The sequence below is a fragment of the Passer domesticus genome, chromosome Z (assembly GCF_036417665.1).
Source record: "Passer domesticus isolate bPasDom1 chromosome Z, bPasDom1.hap1, whole genome shotgun sequence".
Classification (NCBI taxonomy): domain Eukaryota; kingdom Metazoa; phylum Chordata; class Aves; order Passeriformes; family Passeridae; genus Passer; species Passer domesticus.
The window spans coordinates 8,090,991-8,110,692 of record NC_087512.1 but is presented as its reverse complement, the minus strand read 5'-3'; the positions used below and the strand labels follow the sequence as shown (position 1 = coordinate 8,110,692).

The window sequence follows — 19,702 nt, the reverse complement described above, 5'->3', positions numbered from 1 at the left end:
AGCACAGATTTTGGCAAGGATCAAACACAGTGGCAGTATTTATTGACAATGTTGCCACTGTATGTATGGATATTACTGTATGTTTGATAAACTAATATAGATGCAAAGATTGAAAAGTCTCTTAGGTGATGAATGGAATATTTTTGTCTTAAGCTAGTGTTTCTAACTAGGCACACCTGTAGAATCCTAATGTATGTCTGTTCAGTGTTAATATCTCAAACTTGGACAGCCATACCTGCTATCAGTAGCAGCCACATAGTGCCTTGGAGTCTTAAAGTTGTGTGCTACATACAGTCTTAGGTAAATTTTAAACCAGATTTATTTCAGTGTAATGTAGAATGTACAGTGAACATATATAAAACTTGAAAGTGGCAGTTCTAAACTTTGTTCTGTTTTGGAGGTTTCATGCTTTAGCTGTTTGGACTCATATGGACCTTAAAACAGATTCAGAAGAAGTTATTCAGCAGGTTAAAAGCTTGCTCTCAATTTTGTTGGAATAACTTGGATTATAGAAATGTATCCTCCACTACGTTCACTCAGTGTTTGCCTTTAATGACACTTCATGCAACATCAGTAATGTCATGATGAACTGGAGTCCTGTTCTACCTCTCTAATAATTCTTCTTGTTCATACTTGCAGATGATGTCCTGAAAAGAGGCTTTTCTTCAATAATGCTTTTTTACCTTTTAGCTGCATCTGTGTATTTTTGGAATCGGTGTCAGCAGAGCACTTTGAAATAATCTTACTGGTGCTCTGAAAGGACATGATACTGGTCACTTATCAGTCAGCCACCTGCTGAAAAACTTACCTGTTGAGAGAGTCTTAATGTTGTTTGTATAAACTAATGCTTTATAACACTGGGAGGAATTGGGATGCTGTTAACTGGTTTTTCAGGAATTTATTTGATTGTCTCTACAGGAATTTTGTTTACCAGTCTCTTAGCTTTTTTCTCTACTCTCTTTTCTCCCTTTTTATCTCTTTCTGCTCGTAGAAGAATTTTTTTTTAAACTAAAAGCTGTCAAGATAACTTATGGGGAAATCAAGATGTTAAGTCTAATACAACGTCAGCTAAAAATTATGACACTTATGCTCACTGAATGACCCATGTGTTCTCTTCCATTTCTTAACTTTCAAAACTCTAGGACATTTAATCCTGCAGACTATTCGGAGTCTTCTGCCACTGATGGCTTTGGGACAAAGTCAGAGATCTGGGAGACTGGTCAGAATGATGCAGATGATGGAACTGGTAAGATCTTCAAGAAGTGGAAGGATTGGAATGAAGATCTGTAGCATATTGCAGCTAAAATAGCCATTCTGTTAGAGTTCAGTTAACTTTTGAAAATCTGTATACATCTCTTGTGACACAGATATTAGGTGATCTTTAAGTTTAGCTGCTGCTGATGTGCAGAGCCTGAATGTCTCTCTGGTGAGAATCAAGGGAGGCATTTTGCAATTCTTTTATTGTAGTACCAATAAACCCTTGAGGGACAAAGGAATTTGAAGAGTCACTGGAAGAACCTTGTATGTAAGTAAGTGTTTAGATATCTTAATAGTGCTTAAGATCTCACCAGTTGTAGTTAAGGAGCATAAGTCCTCCTAGAATTGATTGGTCCACAGGCTTTGGGCATGGGATGTGAATATCTAAGAAGAAAAAGAAAATAAAATGTTTACAAGGATGAATTCACTCAGTGACACTGGGATGGCTTTGGAAGCCCCATCTGCACAATGCAGAAGTGTAAGGATGTGAGTCTGTGGATGGAGGAGAGTTCCAAGATCTGCGACTTCTGAAGAGAAAAATTATTAACTAAACCACAAGTAGGCACTTGAATTGAAGCCAAAAATCCATTAACCTGTCTGAAGATCAAGGCAGATGTGTGTTTCCGTATGAAGTTTCAAGTGAGAAGTACACACTTCCAGCTAAAGATGAGAGACTGACATAGTTTGGAAAGGAACCATTTGGCAGTGATTCAGAAATGAGGGTGGCCTGCTTATCTGTGATGGGAAAAATAAGATACCTTGCTGCTTCCTGTGTTCTGCAGTAGGAGATGAAGGCAATGTAAACTGTGTGTTAGAATGGAGAACGTCATGTATGTTTTTGTCCTCACCTGGGAGCCACTGAGTGTATTTCTTTTAACTGCAGCAATGGATAACTCTTCTGATCTCTTCATTGGTGAAGCCTACTCAGGTGACTTTTCAACTCCTGTGTCAAGTGTGGAAGCTGATCCTGAAGGGCACAATGTGCTCTGTTGAGCTCTGCTGTGAGCCACTTGAGATGCAGCTTTCTAAATGTCTTACAAGCCATTTTCTACTTAACTAGAGAAGACAACAACAGGCTCAAAGTTCAGGGAGGCTTATTAAGCAGCTGTCTTGTCACTCTGACTGCCTTCTCAACCAGTATGGAAGAGCGGTTTTGAGTATATTAGTGGTTGATAATGGGAGCATTCTTGCCAAATATGGTATCTCTCTAAGGAATTACTTCTTATATTACTTGGTGCTGTAGCACAAACAGAAATACATCTTTTGTTTTCACTCTTGTTAGTTTTTCAAGTAAGGAAGATACCTAATGTATTGATAATTCCTTTGGGGGTTCTTATGTTATTGTTTGCTACCTGTTAGCAAGGGACAGGGTATGTTACCACAGGCGGTGCAGAAGCTATGAGGTTAACTGAGTAAAGAAACCTCTGCAAGAAAGGTACTAGGAGATTGGATCAGAGGGAGAGAATCACTGGTTTCTTACTGCTGATTGCAGTTGTAAGGGTATAGCTTACAACTTGTGCTCTACTTCCAAAATGAACTCAAGTGTTCTGAGACCCTCCCTACTAACTCAGAGTAGCCTCCGTGTGCCTCTGTTACAGCAGCCTCTGGCCTTGTAGGCAGAGGCAGAACCTCCTTGTTCTTCTTAGTCACTTTTAAATAATGGAAGAAATGTGCCTAAGAATAAGAGTAATTTGATGTGGGTAAACAGATCCCTCTAACAGTATGAATGTGTCATCATGAGAGGTGTGCTGCTGACAGAGTGGTGGAAATTCAGAGTTTTGATGTGTGGAATTTCTGTTTGGATGCCAAGCGCATTTTTGCTGTGCACATGTCACCAGCAACCACACTGGACTTCAATAACACGGCTTACGCCATGCATGGAAATTTGGGAAGCCTTGTAGGAAGAAGGTGTGAGAAGGCATTAGAGAATTTTCGCTGGCCTTGTCAGATGAATGAATCTTTGAAGTATGAATGTGGGTGTCATTGTGAGGAAGATCCTGCAAAATTACTTGGTTGGTGGAAAATTAAAGAAAACTAGGTAAATGTGAATGTTCTTGTTGGGCTAAGTACCTTTTTGTTGCTAATCTTAATTTACTTTCAGATGAAAAAGGTACAATAAGTGACAAAACAAAAATGTCTCTAAAGAATGCTTTCTTTTATGGTTTTGTAGACAAGCTCTAGGAATGTCCGAAAGAAGTCTCTGGGCCAAAAGGAATCAGAAAGATTCAGAAAGAACAGGCTTTAAAATTGAATCATCAGTTGTCCAAGTGGGTAGCACTGTCAGCCTTTTGATGGAAAGCATCTTGAGGGTTTTTAGAGGAAGCTGCAGCTGGGGTGGTAATTTTACAGCAGAAGAGACTACTGGGAAGGAACAAGGAAGCAGTGCTGTGTGAAGTACGTTGCATAAAGTTGAGCATGAATTGACTTGTTAATACCAAATATTAATTTTCAGGTTTGCCCCCTAAATTTACAGTGCTGTTTTGTTAATTACAAATCAATGACCCAGTTAAGATCCCAGTGGGGAGTCAACTAAAGCTTTGAATGTGGGAACTATATGTGTATAGAAAACTATAAAGCTTGCAATGGACTTTATAGATGTCAGATAAGAGTTTATACAGGAAAGACAGGAAAGTCTCTTTATTCCTCATTACCCAGTTCCATTGCTTATTTCATCTAAAAAGAAGGTAAAAAATATTAGCTTATGCTATCTACTTGGAAAACTAGTGTCTTTCATCTACAGTTACATTAAAGAGGTGATAAATGGGCAACTGCCTAGAGAAATAAGAGATCTTTGCTTACCAGAATATTTTCTAGAGATGTAACTCTTTATGACATTCTGAGTTATGTACTAAGTATTTCTTTCTTTAGCCCTGTTGGGGAAATGAATATTTTCTTAAAAGATAAATACATATTTGTTTTCAAAATGTAGTTTCTGTCATGTGTACTCTGAAAGTGCTCTAGAGCCTCATGCCCTGAATTATTGCAGATACCAGAGGCCTCATGATAACTTGAATAGTGTTTCTGAGTGCACCATTGTGTAATCCAGTAGAAAAGCTAGCTGATTCTGTGAAGGTAAAATTTTGTGTTGGCTGAAATATAGACTGAAAAGCAAGTCTTTAATAGTTCATAATGTTATATCTAATTGTATCACAAATATTACAGCATCAGTTTTCCTGCATCCTAATTTATATAAAAATAATGTGCAGATGAAAGGCAAAGAGAAGGGAGAGATGAAGAGAAACAAAATTACCAGTTCTCCTCCAAAAGGAAATAAACTTGAGCAGCATAATTTCTCTCTTACCTTTCATAATGTACAGGGCAGTGAGAGAAAATGAGTACAAGTCACAGCAGTTCTTATATATAAATTATATTGGAGGTGCTCACTTCTCAAAGTTGATTGTAAAAATGGCCTTGTGTTCTGGTAATTTACTCACATCTCTAATTTGATAGAGTTTCACAGGTTTCATGTTACCTTTGTTACCTTAGTTATGAACAGTCTTAAATTACTCTGAAACTTAAGAATGATGAGAAATAAAAAATAAATTATAGAGTAACTTTCAAGAGGGACAGTTGTGTTCCTTGGAAGGTACAAGGAAGTTGGTGTTTGGGTTTCTGTTTTTGGGAGGGAGTTTTGTGTTTCGGTGTTTTTGGGTTTTTTTTTTTCAATATCTGCTGTAAAAGTCAGAAGGAAACCTTCAAGTCTTTCTAGAATGCAAATCCAGAAGGAAAGATCTAGTACATAAGTTTGGCATAGACCAAGTTAAATTTATTTTGGGGCTAATATCAATGATTATTCAAAGAAGGGGTAAAAAATTAAGGAGTGTGACAGGGAGAGAGGATAATTGTAGGAACATAGCTGAAGACTCATCAAAATATGTATTCTGTTTTTATTGGCTTAATAACTTTGTAAACTGAACTTGTTACAAAGAAAAAGAGGAAAGGATCACAAATAACCACCTAGGTTGAAGCTTGTATGACAAGGATCCTAGAAAACACAAAACATAATTTTGATGGAAAACAGAAAATTCTTGAAGTGTGATGCTTTGCAAGGCCTGTGGGAAAGATTGGGAAGAGATGCATGAGTTGCAGTAACACCAAGGTGGATTTTGGACTAAAAAGAAATTGATGCACCTGTGGCAAGATCTGACTTAGAAATCCCATTAATAGGAGGAAGACATTCAGAAGCTGGATTCAGTGCAGAGTACTGAAAAAACTGAGAGTGGAATGATTGAGTTGGGAAGGAAGAGTTGTTAATAAATGACACTAGCAAAAACTTGGCAGCCTGGGTAAACTAATAAAAAGGTGAAAGCCTGTACACAGTATTACACAGTATTTAAAAGAATAAAGCCTCAGGACTAGTATTTTAAGAGGGAACAACAGACAATTGTTTAAATTTAATGTCAGGAAAACATCACAAGTATTATTTCAAGTAGGTTTGGTCTCCCAAAATGTGATAGAAAATATGCTAGAGTCTGACTTAATGTACCTGCGCTTTTTTAGTGTTTGTTTTATCAGACTCTGAGCTCTGTTTTCGTGTTCTGGTGTCAGTGCAAGGCTTGTTTCTAGAGACAGACCTTGGCACTGGCTTATAGAGATAAATACAAGTAGGGCAAATACTTTGATTTCTTCTTCAAAGAAGAAATACTGGGGAAGGGATTCTGTGCTGGTGAGGGGAAGGGAAAGAAAATCAACAGTTCCTCTAAAAGCTGCTGATCATTGGGCTTTTCCTCCTTTTCAAAATTTCTGTAGAAATGTGTGGATTACTCTAGAAATTTGAGGCATTGTAATAGTTTTGCTACAGGATATGGTTATTCATAAAAACATCCTCCCTGGGTAGGGGCCTTTTGCTGAAATGTGAGCATGAGATGTTTCAGGCAACTCTGTATTGCTCCACAGAGCCCACACAGAGCGGATGTTACCTTGCTCAGGACCTGCCCAATAATTTTGGATTCCAAGGTATAGTTCCCATCTCTTCCCCCCACTGTGTGTAACCTCCATGGTCATCCCGTTTGCCTGACAGGACTGGCGCCGCTCAACTCTCGTCTGCCAAAACCACTGTGGTGTCATGGGGTACGAGAGGAAGCACCAATGCTCCTCTGGCATTAGTACCAGGTGGCTTTGACACTGTCTTTGGGGGGCTTGTTTCTGAATTAATGTGTCTCAGACCACTTCCTGGTTAAATGAAAGGAGATGATTGAAGCAGCAGTCTCTTTGCTTTGTACTTGATCCAGGGTGCTGGCGGCACTGCCTTTGGTGCTGGTGTTTTCTTTGCTCATGGTTGCACAGTTTACACAAAGGCTCTGGTTGTTGGAATAACCTTCCTTGTACTGCTGCCGGTGGTCAAGGCCTACAGTCCCTTTATTGCTCTTGCATGTCTGTACCTGCTGTTTCCTATAGAAGGGGTTGGGTTTTTGCATCCATAGGATTGGTTTCTTTCATTTTCCTATTTGTGCATGCTTCACTGTACTCCAGAGTTTGCCAAATCCAGTCTGCCACAAGTTACAGGAAGTGTTTTTTGGCTACAGTGGAAATTTCAAGACTATCCTGTTACCATTGTAAGAATTATTTATGTTCTAAAATAAATTACTCTCTCAGGGGAAGGAATTGGAGTTGTGCTACTCTGAAGAGTGAATTAACAGGTTGGAAAGTAGTCTCCACAGGCATAGCTTGGGTCTTGAAATTGAATGTGTTGAAAGTAGGATTGTGGGTCTTGGAGCAGGTGTTGGTGATTGTGTTTTGTTCTGTGTGAATTTGTGTGTGAAACTAAAGGATCCTGTGGGAGGGTTGAGTAACCTCTCACTGCCGTTGGACCCATAGGAGGAAGTTCTTCCAATGTTTGGGATTGATCAGTGGGTGCAGATGTGTGTTCATGCAAGTTGAGTCCAGTACCCACGTGACTAAGAAATGTCTGAAATCAGAAATCAGGGGCAAGGGGGAGGAGTGGTGGTGTTTCCCTCCCAAAATTTTAATTCTGCAGACCAGTTTCCTAGAGCTTCCAACCATGTTTCCAAATATGTTTCCAACTTCCGTCTCCTTGCTTTGTGTTGTAAAGCAGAAGGATTGAAACACAGTGTTGTGCCTTTAATTTGTACCTTCTTTCTTTCTTTCTCTATTATAATAGGAGCATGGAAGAACTCAATAGAAGAATGGACAGCAGAAGACTGGAATGAAGATGTAAGTCCAAACTGGCTGGATATACCAATTGATTATTTATTCTCTAAAGAGTTTGTGTTGTTTTCAGAAACTAAATATTTGAAGTAACCGATTATTTCAAGTTTATTTTCAGTAGAGTGAAAATAAGTCATCCCTTTTGCCTCCTCCTGCAAGGTGGAATGTCAGTGTTTGTCCTGGAAATGTGTGAATGTTTCATGTAACTGATATGGAAACTCCATCCTTACCTAATGATAGGGATGTATATTTTGAGAGAATTGAAAGAAATTCTTACATTCCTAGGATTTTCATATCAGTTAATGTCATCAAAAGCTGACATATTTTAGACCTGTCTTTGTTTCCTCAGTGTGTGCTAAAGGTGGACTAAGGGCTAAAAATGGTAGAAATCTATGGGGTATTCTCACCCCTGTTTGATGCTGGTACAATACAGCGTTTCTTGGTAGGGAAGGGTGTTGAACAATGCTGACTACAGATAGAATTTGTTTTAATTAGTTACTAGAGCTGAATAATTTGCAAATGAATTTTGAAATCTCTAACCCATTGTTAATTTTTATTCATTTTAGATCATGTAAAAATCCATATAAACGAGAAGAAAGTTATTTGTTAGCTAATATTCAGAAATAGTGAATGAAATGTCAAGATGCAGATACATTAGCCCAAAACATGCACAAAAAAAAAGGGAAAAATATGTTATATCTTGTGTTCTAAAAATAATTGCATTCTGTTACAAAACATTTTAGTGTATTGAAATCTGCCTTGCAAATTTTGGCAAATCTGTTACAGTAGGACCCTTATTGAATATGGGCTTTTGTAGGAAGGCTATTAGTCCTCCCAGTCTGGGGCCAGATGCCAACTAGTGCCTTGATCAATGATTGGGAAGTAAAACTAAAGTAATTGCTGAATAAAATTTTTGTAAAATACAGAAGGTATTGGAATAACATTTGAAAGTAAGCCAGTCGTGTGGCGAGATTTGGACCTCTGCAAGACTTGAACAGTTCCAATGAAAAATACTTTTATTTAGCCAAGTATGCATTTGTTTTATAGGAATAAATACACACCTTCAGAATGAGAGCCTGGTGTCTGGAAAGCATCAACTCAAAAGTTTTCAGGATTGTAGTGGATGATGGAAAAACAACAGCTCAGCATGAGCTGATGGTGTATTAAAAAATTTCCTATTGTAGTATTTTTGCCTGTTGGCACTCTTCCCCATCTCTTAGTCATTCTTGAGTTATGTTTCTGTATGTGGATGTTCCTGAATTTGATTCTTAAGTACCAAATCAAATTCCTCATTGCTTTTACAGATGAAAAATTGTGTATTGTAGCTGAAATGTCTGATAAAAGATCCTTGAGAAGGGAGATTTTAGTTTAAGGAATCTGAAAGGGTTACTTTAGGAGCATATGGTGGACTCTGGTTTTACTCTCGCAGAGGTGTGGTAGGAACCTGTGTCTGGAAAATGGATCCATGCATTTAAGTGTGTAACAAACAGTTCTAGTGGTATGACTATTGATTAAAAGAACCAAGAAAGCTGATATATTTACTGGCTGCAGGGAAAGACCAGGTGTTTTTCTAAAGAATATTTCTCTTTAAATGTGTCCTCTAGTCAGATACAAGTTATAAGCAAGTGAGTGACATTTAACATTATTTGACCCAAGAACAATTAGGTCTTTGTGACCTAATAGTCCTGTCTGGTCCTTATCTCTTGCAGTGAGTATTAAGCAAGTATAATAGGTTGTCAAGGTGCTATTAAATAGAACGGAAACTTCTTGCAGTGAAAATAGGAGGTTGTGTTTTGTTAAAGGGATATTCAGGACTTTAAACAATGAAGGACTAGACAAATATTGAGGTACTTTAGGAGGCTCTGGATTTTGCTCTTAAAAGAAGGTAAAGTTTAATGATAGTAACTATTCCAAAGGAAAGAAATAGAATAAATACAAATTGCTGGAAAGTGGGTAATGGCAAACGTTTTCTGTAAAGTGTTGGTAATGCTAGTTTTTATTTGAAACCACAACTGCACTTTTTTAAAAAGGAAAGGGAAAAAAAAGAGTGTGTTTTGTTGAGAGTGGTTTATTTACCAGGAAGCAGCATGAGAAGTTGTTTCAATTTCTTTACCCTCACTACATCATACCAAAACAGTAATAAGCTTTTTTTAAATTTCTGACTTGTTGGTGTTGAATTTTTGTGAGGATGCTGAAGTATATTTTCCTCTTCTCCTCACCATTCCTGTATTTCTTTAGGAGCTGATAGCTAGTTGTCAAGTGTATTGCCTGTTTGGTGATTGGAGAATGATTTTATCATAGGAACAGGAGCTGGAAAGCACGGGCATTTCACTGCAGATGGAGGACATACCCCTGTGAGGCCAACACCGACAAATGGCTCACAACCATTCGTTCAGTTCTGGGAAAATTCCAGAGCCTCAGTGAACGATTTGTGAGTGTAGTGTGCAGCAAGCATAATGGCTTGATTGGGAGCTGAAAATACTACTTCTGAGAAATACTAAATACATCTGGTAATAAAACTTTTCAGCTGCCACAGCACGAAATATGTGTTTTGACGATTGCCATAATCCCTGCAGAGTACTGAATTAAGTACTTGATTGGACCTTTTGGCAGTGAGTTTGCCACAGGTTGTAGTGTAAATCTCAATGTAACTGAGCTGGTAGCTGGTGACTTCTGTTTGCATGCTGGTTCATCTATAGAGAACATTTATTCTCTCACACATCAAGCATGCATTTGCATTGTCACAAGCATCCTCAGTCTCCTTAATTTGCTGAATTTCATCAGTGTTTGTCCATGGTTAGTCTTTTCCTGGATTATGTGAGTGTAAGAAACTGTTGACATTAAAAAGAATTTAATATTTAACCAAGGGATTGCAGACCATAGAGTGCTGCTTGTGTCATTAGCTGACCTCCTTGTGCCATGTAATGCAGGAATATCATAATAGCCCAGAAAGTACAGTATGCATTGCTCTAAAATAAAATACATAGTGAGGAAAGTGCTGAACAATAGAGGAACAGCCTTTTTAACTGAAATGTACTTAAGTGGAATGTTCTTTCTTTGTTTTGGTCAGTACACAGAGTTGTGGACTGTCAGCATTCATCTTAGGACAAGTGATCCAGAAATGAGGGATTAAAGTGCATTGTGTTGGCAGCAAGGGTGGGGGGGAGAAATGGAGGGAGGAACTGTGTTAGGACTGATATCTTCATGGTCTCATGTGCTTCTTGCAAGAGGGTGCTGTGAGAGTATGTGAGATACCTCTACTCTGCCTCTGAGTGGTGATTTGCTCCCAGTCAGCTCTTCTGTGCCCTTCTTAAATCAACAGTGTTTTATTGGAGACCCCTGTCAGATGTCCAGATTCGGGGATACATATGCTCTCAGTAGAGGTGCCTGTGGGATGGCAAATTAAATCGGCTCAGGCCCATGATGTCCTTAAAACTGCTAGAAATGTATGCAGTTAAAAATGTATCATTCTTTACAGAGCTGTATCAAATGGCACATTCTAAAGGTATTCTTTTGCATAGTTCGATTATTCTTCAGTCAAAGACAAGGCTACTAAAGGAATGAAGGTTGATTTTTAAAAAAATAAATTTAAAATACGAACATTGTACGTGCATAGCTCTGTCTCGCTAAACCTAACCTGTACTGGCTTAAGATCTATTCTAGTTTGCAAGTACTCCTGTCAATAGAAATTAGCCCTAGGAAGTTGCTGTTGTAGCTGTTCATCTACTACTCTTTAAAGGAGAAAAAATGTTAGAAATCCAACCATGTGGCTAAAAAAACCCCAAAAAAACCTGTTTTCCCCCATAGTCCCAGCCAGCTCTGCTTCTCCAGGTGCCTGTGCAAGTCTCTCTCTGTATTGTAACAGCATGGTGAAACTAGTGCAGCTTTCCTCTGTGGGTGGTCTGACTTGTTCCCTGAGCGTCACCATGGCTCTCATTTTATTACAGTTTCCCAGCTCGAGCTCTCAGAGCACTCAGTTAAAGACGTCAATGCCTCTCCTAACAGAGCTGCCAAGAAGGAACCATGAATGCTGGTTCACTGAACTTACCTGTACTTACCTGCCTCTGGTGGGTGCTGCTGGTGGTGGGAGCTGGAATGTCAGATGCAAGGATACATGGAATGAGTGGGAGCAGTGCAATGTGTTACCCTTGTGCAACAAGATTTGTCAGAGTTGCTCTGTAGTGTCATAAATTGTCTGCACGTTGTCGGTAGAATGGCTTTCACATTAATTACTTTCTACTGGTGTGTTTCAGTTAAACTGTTTCCCAAGCTGAGGTAGTTACATTGGTATACAGTTCTATGCTGTTGTCAGTAGGTCAAATTTCCTAACCCAACCCTCTAATTAAATAGGTACTTGATTCTGTGGAGAAGATTTTACTGAAGTTTGACTAGATGTTTTTGTCTTTTTAAGCAGAGCTTCAGATTAGCTGTTTGTAATGGTAGTTTGTCTTTACTTTTATCTTGAAAATGCATGACCAAAATGGAATTTCTGCAGATGTTGCAGGAGGGAAATGTGACCATATGAAATTCTTCCCCCATCTCTTTTTCAGCTTTCTGAAACAAAAGTCTTCACTGCGTCTTCTGTTCCAGCTGAAAATCATGTGGCTCCTGGGCAAAGGTAAGCTCTTCTTTCATGTTTTCCCTGTACTTTAAAAACCTTCTCCTTGATTAAGCAATGTTAGCTTGCACACATAAAATATTGAATAAAATGTCTGTCAGAGATTGGTCAAACTCATGTAAAAATTGAAAAAGCCCTGCTTGCAAGTTTTTGTTTCGGTGAGTTCCTGAGTTACATGTTTTTGACTGGGAAAGTGGAGACAAACTTATCAAATGTGTGAGCATAACACATCTTCTGCATCAGGACTGCTTACAGGCAGGAAGAAAAGTAGCAGGGAAGAAAAATTTTTTTGCTGTTGAAAAGGAACCTCTGGCTTTAGTGTCCAGAAAATGGAAAGCCTGTCTTTGTAGATGCAGAAAGTATTCACAATGTAGTGCTTTGACAGATGTATTAAATGAAAGCTTGCATTGACAAAAGATGAATTTCCTGGTGAACATCACAGTTACAAGCCTTTACTGATGATAGAGGGTCAAGATCAAGAACCAAAAATAGGTCAGTTGCTGCCTTCATTTGCTTGCCTTTGTCTTCAAATGCCTTGCTGGTGATGATGAGGAATCAGCTGCTTCCATTAGCTTCATGTTCCTGGAGAGCACGTTAAAGATAGTGGTGAAGGCTTTGGTAGTTGGATAGCATGAGATCTGAAAACTCGATAGGCCAATGGTTCCAAATGCCCTGTTTCTGCTGTACTGCAGAAAAATTTTCCATATAGTATGGATGTGATTTGCATGAGGCATGGTGTCACGTGGTATATAATTTATATTTATTTCTTAAAGGTAGTATGGTATATAATTTATATTTATTTCTTAAAGGTAGTATATTCATGTGGTTTTTTTCTGTTTTTCCAGTGGATGTCTCTCAGATTATGTTTTAGTTCATCCACTCAAATTGGGTTGGGATTTTTTTGTTTGTTACTTACTAGTAAAAAGTTCCCTTCTCTATCTTTTGTATGATAGACAAAAAAACATTTGAAAAGACTGCTAATCAGTAATAATTCTGTTGCTGGGATGGCAGCTTTAGTATTGCTAGTGCTTTCCCCAGTGTTAGTGAAGTTTAATCACTGTGTTCATTCCAGCCAAGTTTCACTTTGTCTTACAGCATTGATTTGGTGACACTGCTTCAAAAGCCAGTGACATCTACCCAAGAGACAGAAGGCAACTCATTTGAGTCTCCCCAGCAGCAGACCTTTGGCCAAGCCTTAGTATTCACAAATTCTCAGCACAGCACCCAGATGGCATCAGGAACAGGCAGCTCCAGTGCTGTAAACTCTTATTCTCCTCAAAGTCTGGTAAAACTACCTTATGCTTTCTAAATATTTTCTTTTCTAAATGTTGTTCATGAGTAAATATTTTGGGTTAAACAACTTTTGCAGCGCTGGTCATTTCATGAGATGTTTAGTATTTGCTGAAAAATGAAAATTAAGAATATCTTTCTTTCCTTTCGGTGCCCTCCCCCCCCCCCCCCCCATTACTTTATTCATTTTGCTGGTTGGTTATTTATGCATTTACATGAAGTAGTTATATTAATTTTTGATTAGAGAGCAGATGTGCTCATTGCTTGCTGATGTAGGATAAAATAATTTGTTTACAGTTAAGAGTTCTAGACCAGAAAATGGATGCATTATTTCCAAGCACATATTCAACTGCTTCTGTGGAAGCATACCTATTTCTGAGTCATTTTTGAGAGTGTGAGATGAGGTGTTTATTCTCTAAAAATTGGTCCAACTATTAGTAAATCTATGATATTTTAAGATGCATAGATTCAAGAAGTTATTATTATTGTGATTACAGTGGTGGAAGTTTTTACTGGTCATTTGCTAGTAATCTGGGTCTGAAAAGATTTTGCTGCCAGACAGCAGCTGTAGGCATTGACCCTATGATTGTGTTCAATTATTAGTTAAAATATTAACTGCACTCCTTCCCCTTTTCTTCTTTGTCTTTTGGTAGTCGGCAGTTCTTTGTTCTGGCTTTGGAGAGCTCAGATCTTCTAAATTGTCAAATTCTACTGGTTCCCAAATCTTGGACCAATTGAAATCACCAGGATTGGGTCAGTTTACCTCTCAACAAACTAATAGCAGTTCTGCCACCACTAGCACAGTTGCTGCGTCATCCTGGGATCTAAAGCCACCTAGTACTCAGTCCTCAGTCCTCAGTCAGTTTGGTAAGTGCTTTAACACTTCTTGGTTCTTCTTTTTCTCCTTATATTAGCCAGTAAGATTCCGTAATGCCAATGATAGTTTAAAGTTACTTTAATTAATTAAAGACTTTTTAGAAAAAATTAATCCTAGTAATACAATTACTTGCAACATTTTAAGTGTTATGTTTATTTGCTGGCAATAAATATCACAAGTATATAATAAACTGAGTTTTGTTAAGCTTAAGCCTATCTCTAGATGTCATTACATGTTTAAAGTTATTGAGCCTTCCAGGTAGTGACATCTTTGATTTAGTGTGTTTAAATATTTACATGGAACTTTGATGGTGACTGTTTTTCAACAGATACTGGAAAATACTTATTTTTATTTTACTATGCTGCTTTTAGCTGAGTGTAAATTTGTGTACTTGTATTTTGTTTTTTCCCAAATTCTCTCTTCTAATCATTACATGAATTTTGAATGAGCACTTTGTAATTTCTTCATAATGTGCATCACGCCTCAGTGTTCTGTCCGTAGTGTGCTGTGAAGGGTTTGGGTTACTTGTTTTGTATATTTATAATTGTATGAATTTTTCTTGTAAATGGGTGAAATAGTAGCAACAGTGAGAATGACAGAAACTTTCCTGTAGTGTTGTTCCTAGCAGTATCCTCACTTGTGTCTCTCATGTGTGTATGTTTATGTGTAGATAAGCAGCCATTGGTAGCAATTACTATCTTTGACACGCAGAAATTAAAAAAAAAAAATTATATACATTTTAATGCTTTCTAATGGACTTCACCAACTGAATAAAAACCCCTTCACAATGAAGATGCTGGAGGTCTCTGTGGTGGTTGACCAGTGCTTTAGGTCATCTCTTGGCTTTCAGCATCTAAAAAGTATCAAAAGGAAGACTGGGAAAAAAACCTATTCATGTCCAGCATCTCTTTGATTCTTAGCTATTATGAGATGGTAGAAGACTTCCTATTTTTTTTTTAATCTTCTTCTTTGCAGGGGAAGGGAATCCTAACTCATAATACCCCTAAATTTCAACAACTCTTTACCTGTTGGAAGTGATCACTTTATGAGCACAGTTAATTACAGTGAAACTTGAAGTGTTTGATTAAAATAATCTGTAACAGTTTTTGAGGACTTGTGTGTGATAATATTGTGACTGTGTAGATAGGTTTGTTTTCACATTTTTGGAAAAAACTAAATAATACTTGGCCACAGCTGTTTATTTGAAGTATATGTATCAACTATTGTCCATGTGAAACCTCTGTGATGTCTGAAAAGACTTGCAAATGCTATAGAATCATAACTATTAAGCATCACTTGGATTATAACATAAAGAGTAGAACTCAGTGCTTTAATTTTGGTATTTCTTTTTTTCCAACACTGACCAGACTTTAAATCCCAGCCTGAGCCATCTCCAGTTCTGAGCCAGCTGACACAGCGACAGCAACAAATGCAGGTGGTTCCTGTTCCTCCTCCTGGGCTGGAGTCATCCACCTCCCAAGTAAAACTCCGAGAGCCATCACCAGTGGACACCTCTACAGCTGTTAGCAAAATATTACAGCTCCCCACTATCTCTATGGATAACCAGGCAGTGACTGTTCATCAAACCCATCAGAAACAGATAAAACCACCAAAAAGGAGGATAACTCCAGCATCCAAGGTGAGTAATTGAGTGATAGCTTGTCATTAGTAAACTTAAAAACCACAAAAACTTGTGTCAGCAGTGGCACAGCCAGCAGGACCAGGGCAGTGAATTGTCTCCCTGTACTGGTGGGCACTTACTGGGTGAGGCTGCACCTCAAATCCTCTGTGCAGTTTTGGGTCCCTAATACAAGGAAGGTGTTGAGGTGCTGGAGCATGTCCAGAGAAGGGAACAGAGCTGGGGAAGGTCTGGAGCACAGGTCAGAGCAGCTGAGAGAGCTGCAGAGGCTCAGCCTGAAGAAAAGGAGGCTCAGGGGAAACCTGATCACTCTCTAGAAATGAGGGTGTAGCCAGGTGGAGATTGGTCTCTTCTCCAAGGTAACAACTGAGGAGACAAGAGTAAACAGCCTCAAGTTGCACTAGGGAAGGTTTAAATTGGATATTAGGAAAAATGTCATCACTGAGGAGGTTGTCAATCACTGGAGCAGGCTGCCCAGGTAAGTGAGGGAGTTACCATCCCTGGAACTGTTTGAAAGATGTGAAGACATGGTGCTTAGAGACATGGTTTGGTAGTGCTGGCTTTAGTAGTTGGACTTGATCTTAATGTTCTTGTCCAACCTTAATGATTCTATGATTTGATTTGGTAAATGTTTTATGTAAATTGCTAGGGAGAAGAAGAGAAAAGATCTTGGTATATTTCTTATCTGTGTAGCAGGATGTACTAAGCTGGATAGTTATTAGGTCCAAAGTGTTGTGGTGGTATCTTTTGCAAGCAGCTAGCTGGGTGCTCTGTATGGAAAATGGCTGTTGCTGAGTGATTTTTAGATTGATTTAGTAGCCACAATATGAAAATTGGTAGAGGGGGAAGGGGTGTACAAAGATGATACTTTGTTATTGTGGAATAGTATGGTTTACTCCTTCAGCTCCAGATTAGAGCAGAATCGGTGGATTAATTTCAAATTGCAGATGCATGCAAAGGAGTTATGGCTTCTTTTCTTCCTTTAAGATTCCTGCCTCTGCTGTGGAGATGCCTGGGTCAGCGGACATGACAGGGTTAAATGTTCAGTTTGGAGCTCTTGAGTTTGGATCAGAGCCTACACTCCCAGAGTTTGGATCAACTTCAAGCAGTGAGAATACCAACCAGGCGACCAACAATAGCTTATATTCAAAATCTGTAAAGTATGTGTGAGTTGCCCTCCTGCATTCTCAGGTGTTCTTGTGGGGGATCAAGTTTGAGCCAAAAACATCACAACAGGGTTACAATGTAATAAAAGGAGAAAATAATATGGTTTGTTTTCTGTCGACTGTATCTTAAATGATAAATTTCTACTCTAATAATTATCAAAATCTCCCTGGATGGGTAGATGTAAAGCTGGAGATGACATGAATATAAATAACCTTTTAATAAGCTAACCTTTATAGAATTTCTTTTTCATGTTAAATTGTCCTGATTTTCAATTGTTTTGGGGATTTGTTCCTCACTACCCATGTTTTTCTCCATCTGACCCAGCAGAGTTGACCTTTGTACCATATATGTGTGTTAGTTAGTAGATTGGCACCAGGTTACAGATCTGATGCTCCTACCAGATGAAAAAACGGGAAAAGAAGTTAGGCATTCTGTACACAGAAGCTCTTACTGAAATGCTACAACAGCCAATGATAAGTGCCAGTGTACGAATAAACAGTTTTAGTTCCTTACTCATTGAAAAATCGGCCTCAGTAAAAAGCTTCCTGAAGTTAATTCAGAAATATTAATAGAAATGAACTTCCACATAACTTTTAGTTTTATCCGTAATATTTAAATTAAGTGGAAAATAAAACATTCCTGCATGTTTTAAAGTATTTTTTTAGCTCTTTGTATAATTCATTCTGTAACATTAGAATTCAATTGTAAAAAGAATCCTATTGTTGTTATTCATCATATGCCAGACTTCATCAATTCTTCTTGTTTAAAAAAGAAAGATTATGATCATTAATTTATCCTTGGAAAAGGCGGAAATAACATGACTGGAAAGTGCTTGTGTGTAAATTCTTGTCTTGTTTGGGCTGGAACGAGGAAGGTGAATGTGCAGCTGATGTTTTGAAGCAGTGATTAGTAACAACCAAAGCAATATTATAATTTTTTTTACATTCTTAGATTTTTCTAATATAAATAATGTAGATTTTTCTGTGTGTGTAAGTGGTTCTAGATAGCTATATAGAAGCTGATATTTTCATGAAGGTATTTTAAATACTTACAAAGATGATAAATAATTCTTTTTTTCCAGTGATCCTTTGAATACCTCTTTGCCAATATCCAATACAGTACAGGACTCCACCTACACAACCTCTGCCATCAGCTCTTCCAGTCTGACCTGCTCATCCCAGAGCACTAGCCCAGTAACAACTTCCTCCTATGACCAGACTTCTGTGCATAGCAGGATAGCGTACCAAAGCTCCATGGCTCTGTCTGAACCAACCCCTGTTGCAGTTACGGTGAGTTTGTTACAGAAACAGGACCTAGAAAAGGGGGAATACTCTTACCTGTGTTAAGTTTGTATTCCCCTCATACATTAATGCTGTAACCAAGCCAAGTGGTATTTTTGGTTCCCAAGCCCACCCTCTTACTTGTTTCTGCTTTTCCTGGTGTGTAGTCATTTTTGGTAGTACTGTATTTGAGATATTAGAGCATCTGAGTTTGTGGGTCTTGACATCTTAACTTGTCTTTTGACCTTTTTTTCTTAGTAACACTTAAAATTCTACTTGAGTTTCCTTCCCTGAAGCTAAGGAACTGTCTCTGTATGTAAATTTTAGTTATGATATTTTGCCATAACTAATAACTTGACAGTTTCTTTACAAATGCATTTTCTTTACTAAATTTACATGACACCTAGCAAATGAATCCAATTTTTTTCTTGGCCCCTCCAGTATTACTTTTCTGTTGTATTTAAACACCAGTGGGAATTAGTTTCATGTGTTATTTTAATAAGCATAAGGAGAGGTCTAATATAGGACAAAGAATCCCTTGGGAGATTCAGACACACCCACTGTCTTTGTATATGGAATGTAGGTTTGTTTTAAAAGAACTGAGTTTATTGAATGTTTTAGGAACTTGTGAGAGTTTGTAAGTTTATTTACTTCTGGCCTTTGTTATGTGTTGGCTCAGTCACACTTGTCTTCTGCACTAGCTCGTATGTACTGGTGAGGATCAAGCATAGACTATCCACTTCTGTACTCCAGCGTTATCCAAAAAACAACTGGTGCTTCTCAAGTCTTATCTTTCAATGGAAAAAAATTGGCGTCTCTGTGTAACTTGGATAGTTAAAATTGTGAGTTACATTAGATCAAAAGCACAACCATTTCCTATATGTTAATGCAATTCCTTCTTTCATATTGGTGTGAACCTGAAGTTTATGTTATATACAGTACATGGGAAGGTTTGCTGCTAATGGGTGTATTATGGGCAGTGTATGGGTTTCTCTGTGTTCAGGACACCTTGCACTCGAGACAACTTAATGATGTAGTTTTTTTAAAGGCAGTAAAAATTTAATTTTCTGCCTTGTTCAATTTAGTATGAATATAGAATTTTGCATGAAGCATGTTCAATGTGTGATTCAGTCTAAGCATTTAATATACCTTTAAGATTATTTGTTAATTCATTTCTTCTTTGTTTACAGAACGGGCACAGTGGTGTTAGGACACAGGCAACACTTGACAGTAAGTTTTCAAAGCTTGGTTGAGCACAGGACTTTCTGTTCATTCCTTGCTACTTGCTGTGCACACAGGCGTATCAGTGACATTGGGTTTAAGGTTTTATATTGTTCTCCATGACTAATTTATGGCTGACCCATTTGACTTCATTTGTGCTCGCAAAAAATGCTGCTTGCTTCTTG

At 38.1% G+C, this 19,702-nt stretch overlaps 1 protein-coding gene across 18 annotated transcripts in view; it reads left to right on the top strand.

Annotated features, from left to right (window-relative positions):
* UBAP2 (ubiquitin associated protein 2) overlaps positions 1-19,702 on the top strand; it is a 192,464-nt gene that overhangs the window by 43,410 nt on the left and 129,352 nt on the right. For 10 of the 18 annotated variants that reach the window (XM_064403333.1, XM_064403331.1, XM_064403332.1 and 7 more), the window contains 10 exons: positions 1,143-1,246; positions 6,154-6,213; positions 7,379-7,431; positions 11,976-12,043; positions 13,139-13,328; positions 13,987-14,200; positions 15,578-15,849; positions 16,837-17,015; positions 18,098-18,305; positions 19,487-19,526. In XM_064403333.1, coding sequence (XP_064259403.1) covers positions 1,143-1,246; positions 6,154-6,213; positions 7,379-7,431; positions 11,976-12,043; positions 13,139-13,328; positions 13,987-14,200; positions 15,578-15,849; positions 16,837-17,015; positions 18,098-18,305; positions 19,487-19,526 — 1,388 coding nt within the window. The remainder of the gene's footprint in view (positions 1-1,142; positions 1,247-6,153; positions 6,214-7,378; positions 7,432-11,975; positions 12,044-13,138; positions 13,329-13,986; positions 14,201-15,577; positions 15,850-16,836; positions 17,016-18,097; positions 18,306-19,486; positions 19,527-19,702) is intronic. The other 8 variants (XM_064403338.1, XM_064403336.1, XM_064403328.1 and 5 more) reach the window with 5 other exon arrangements.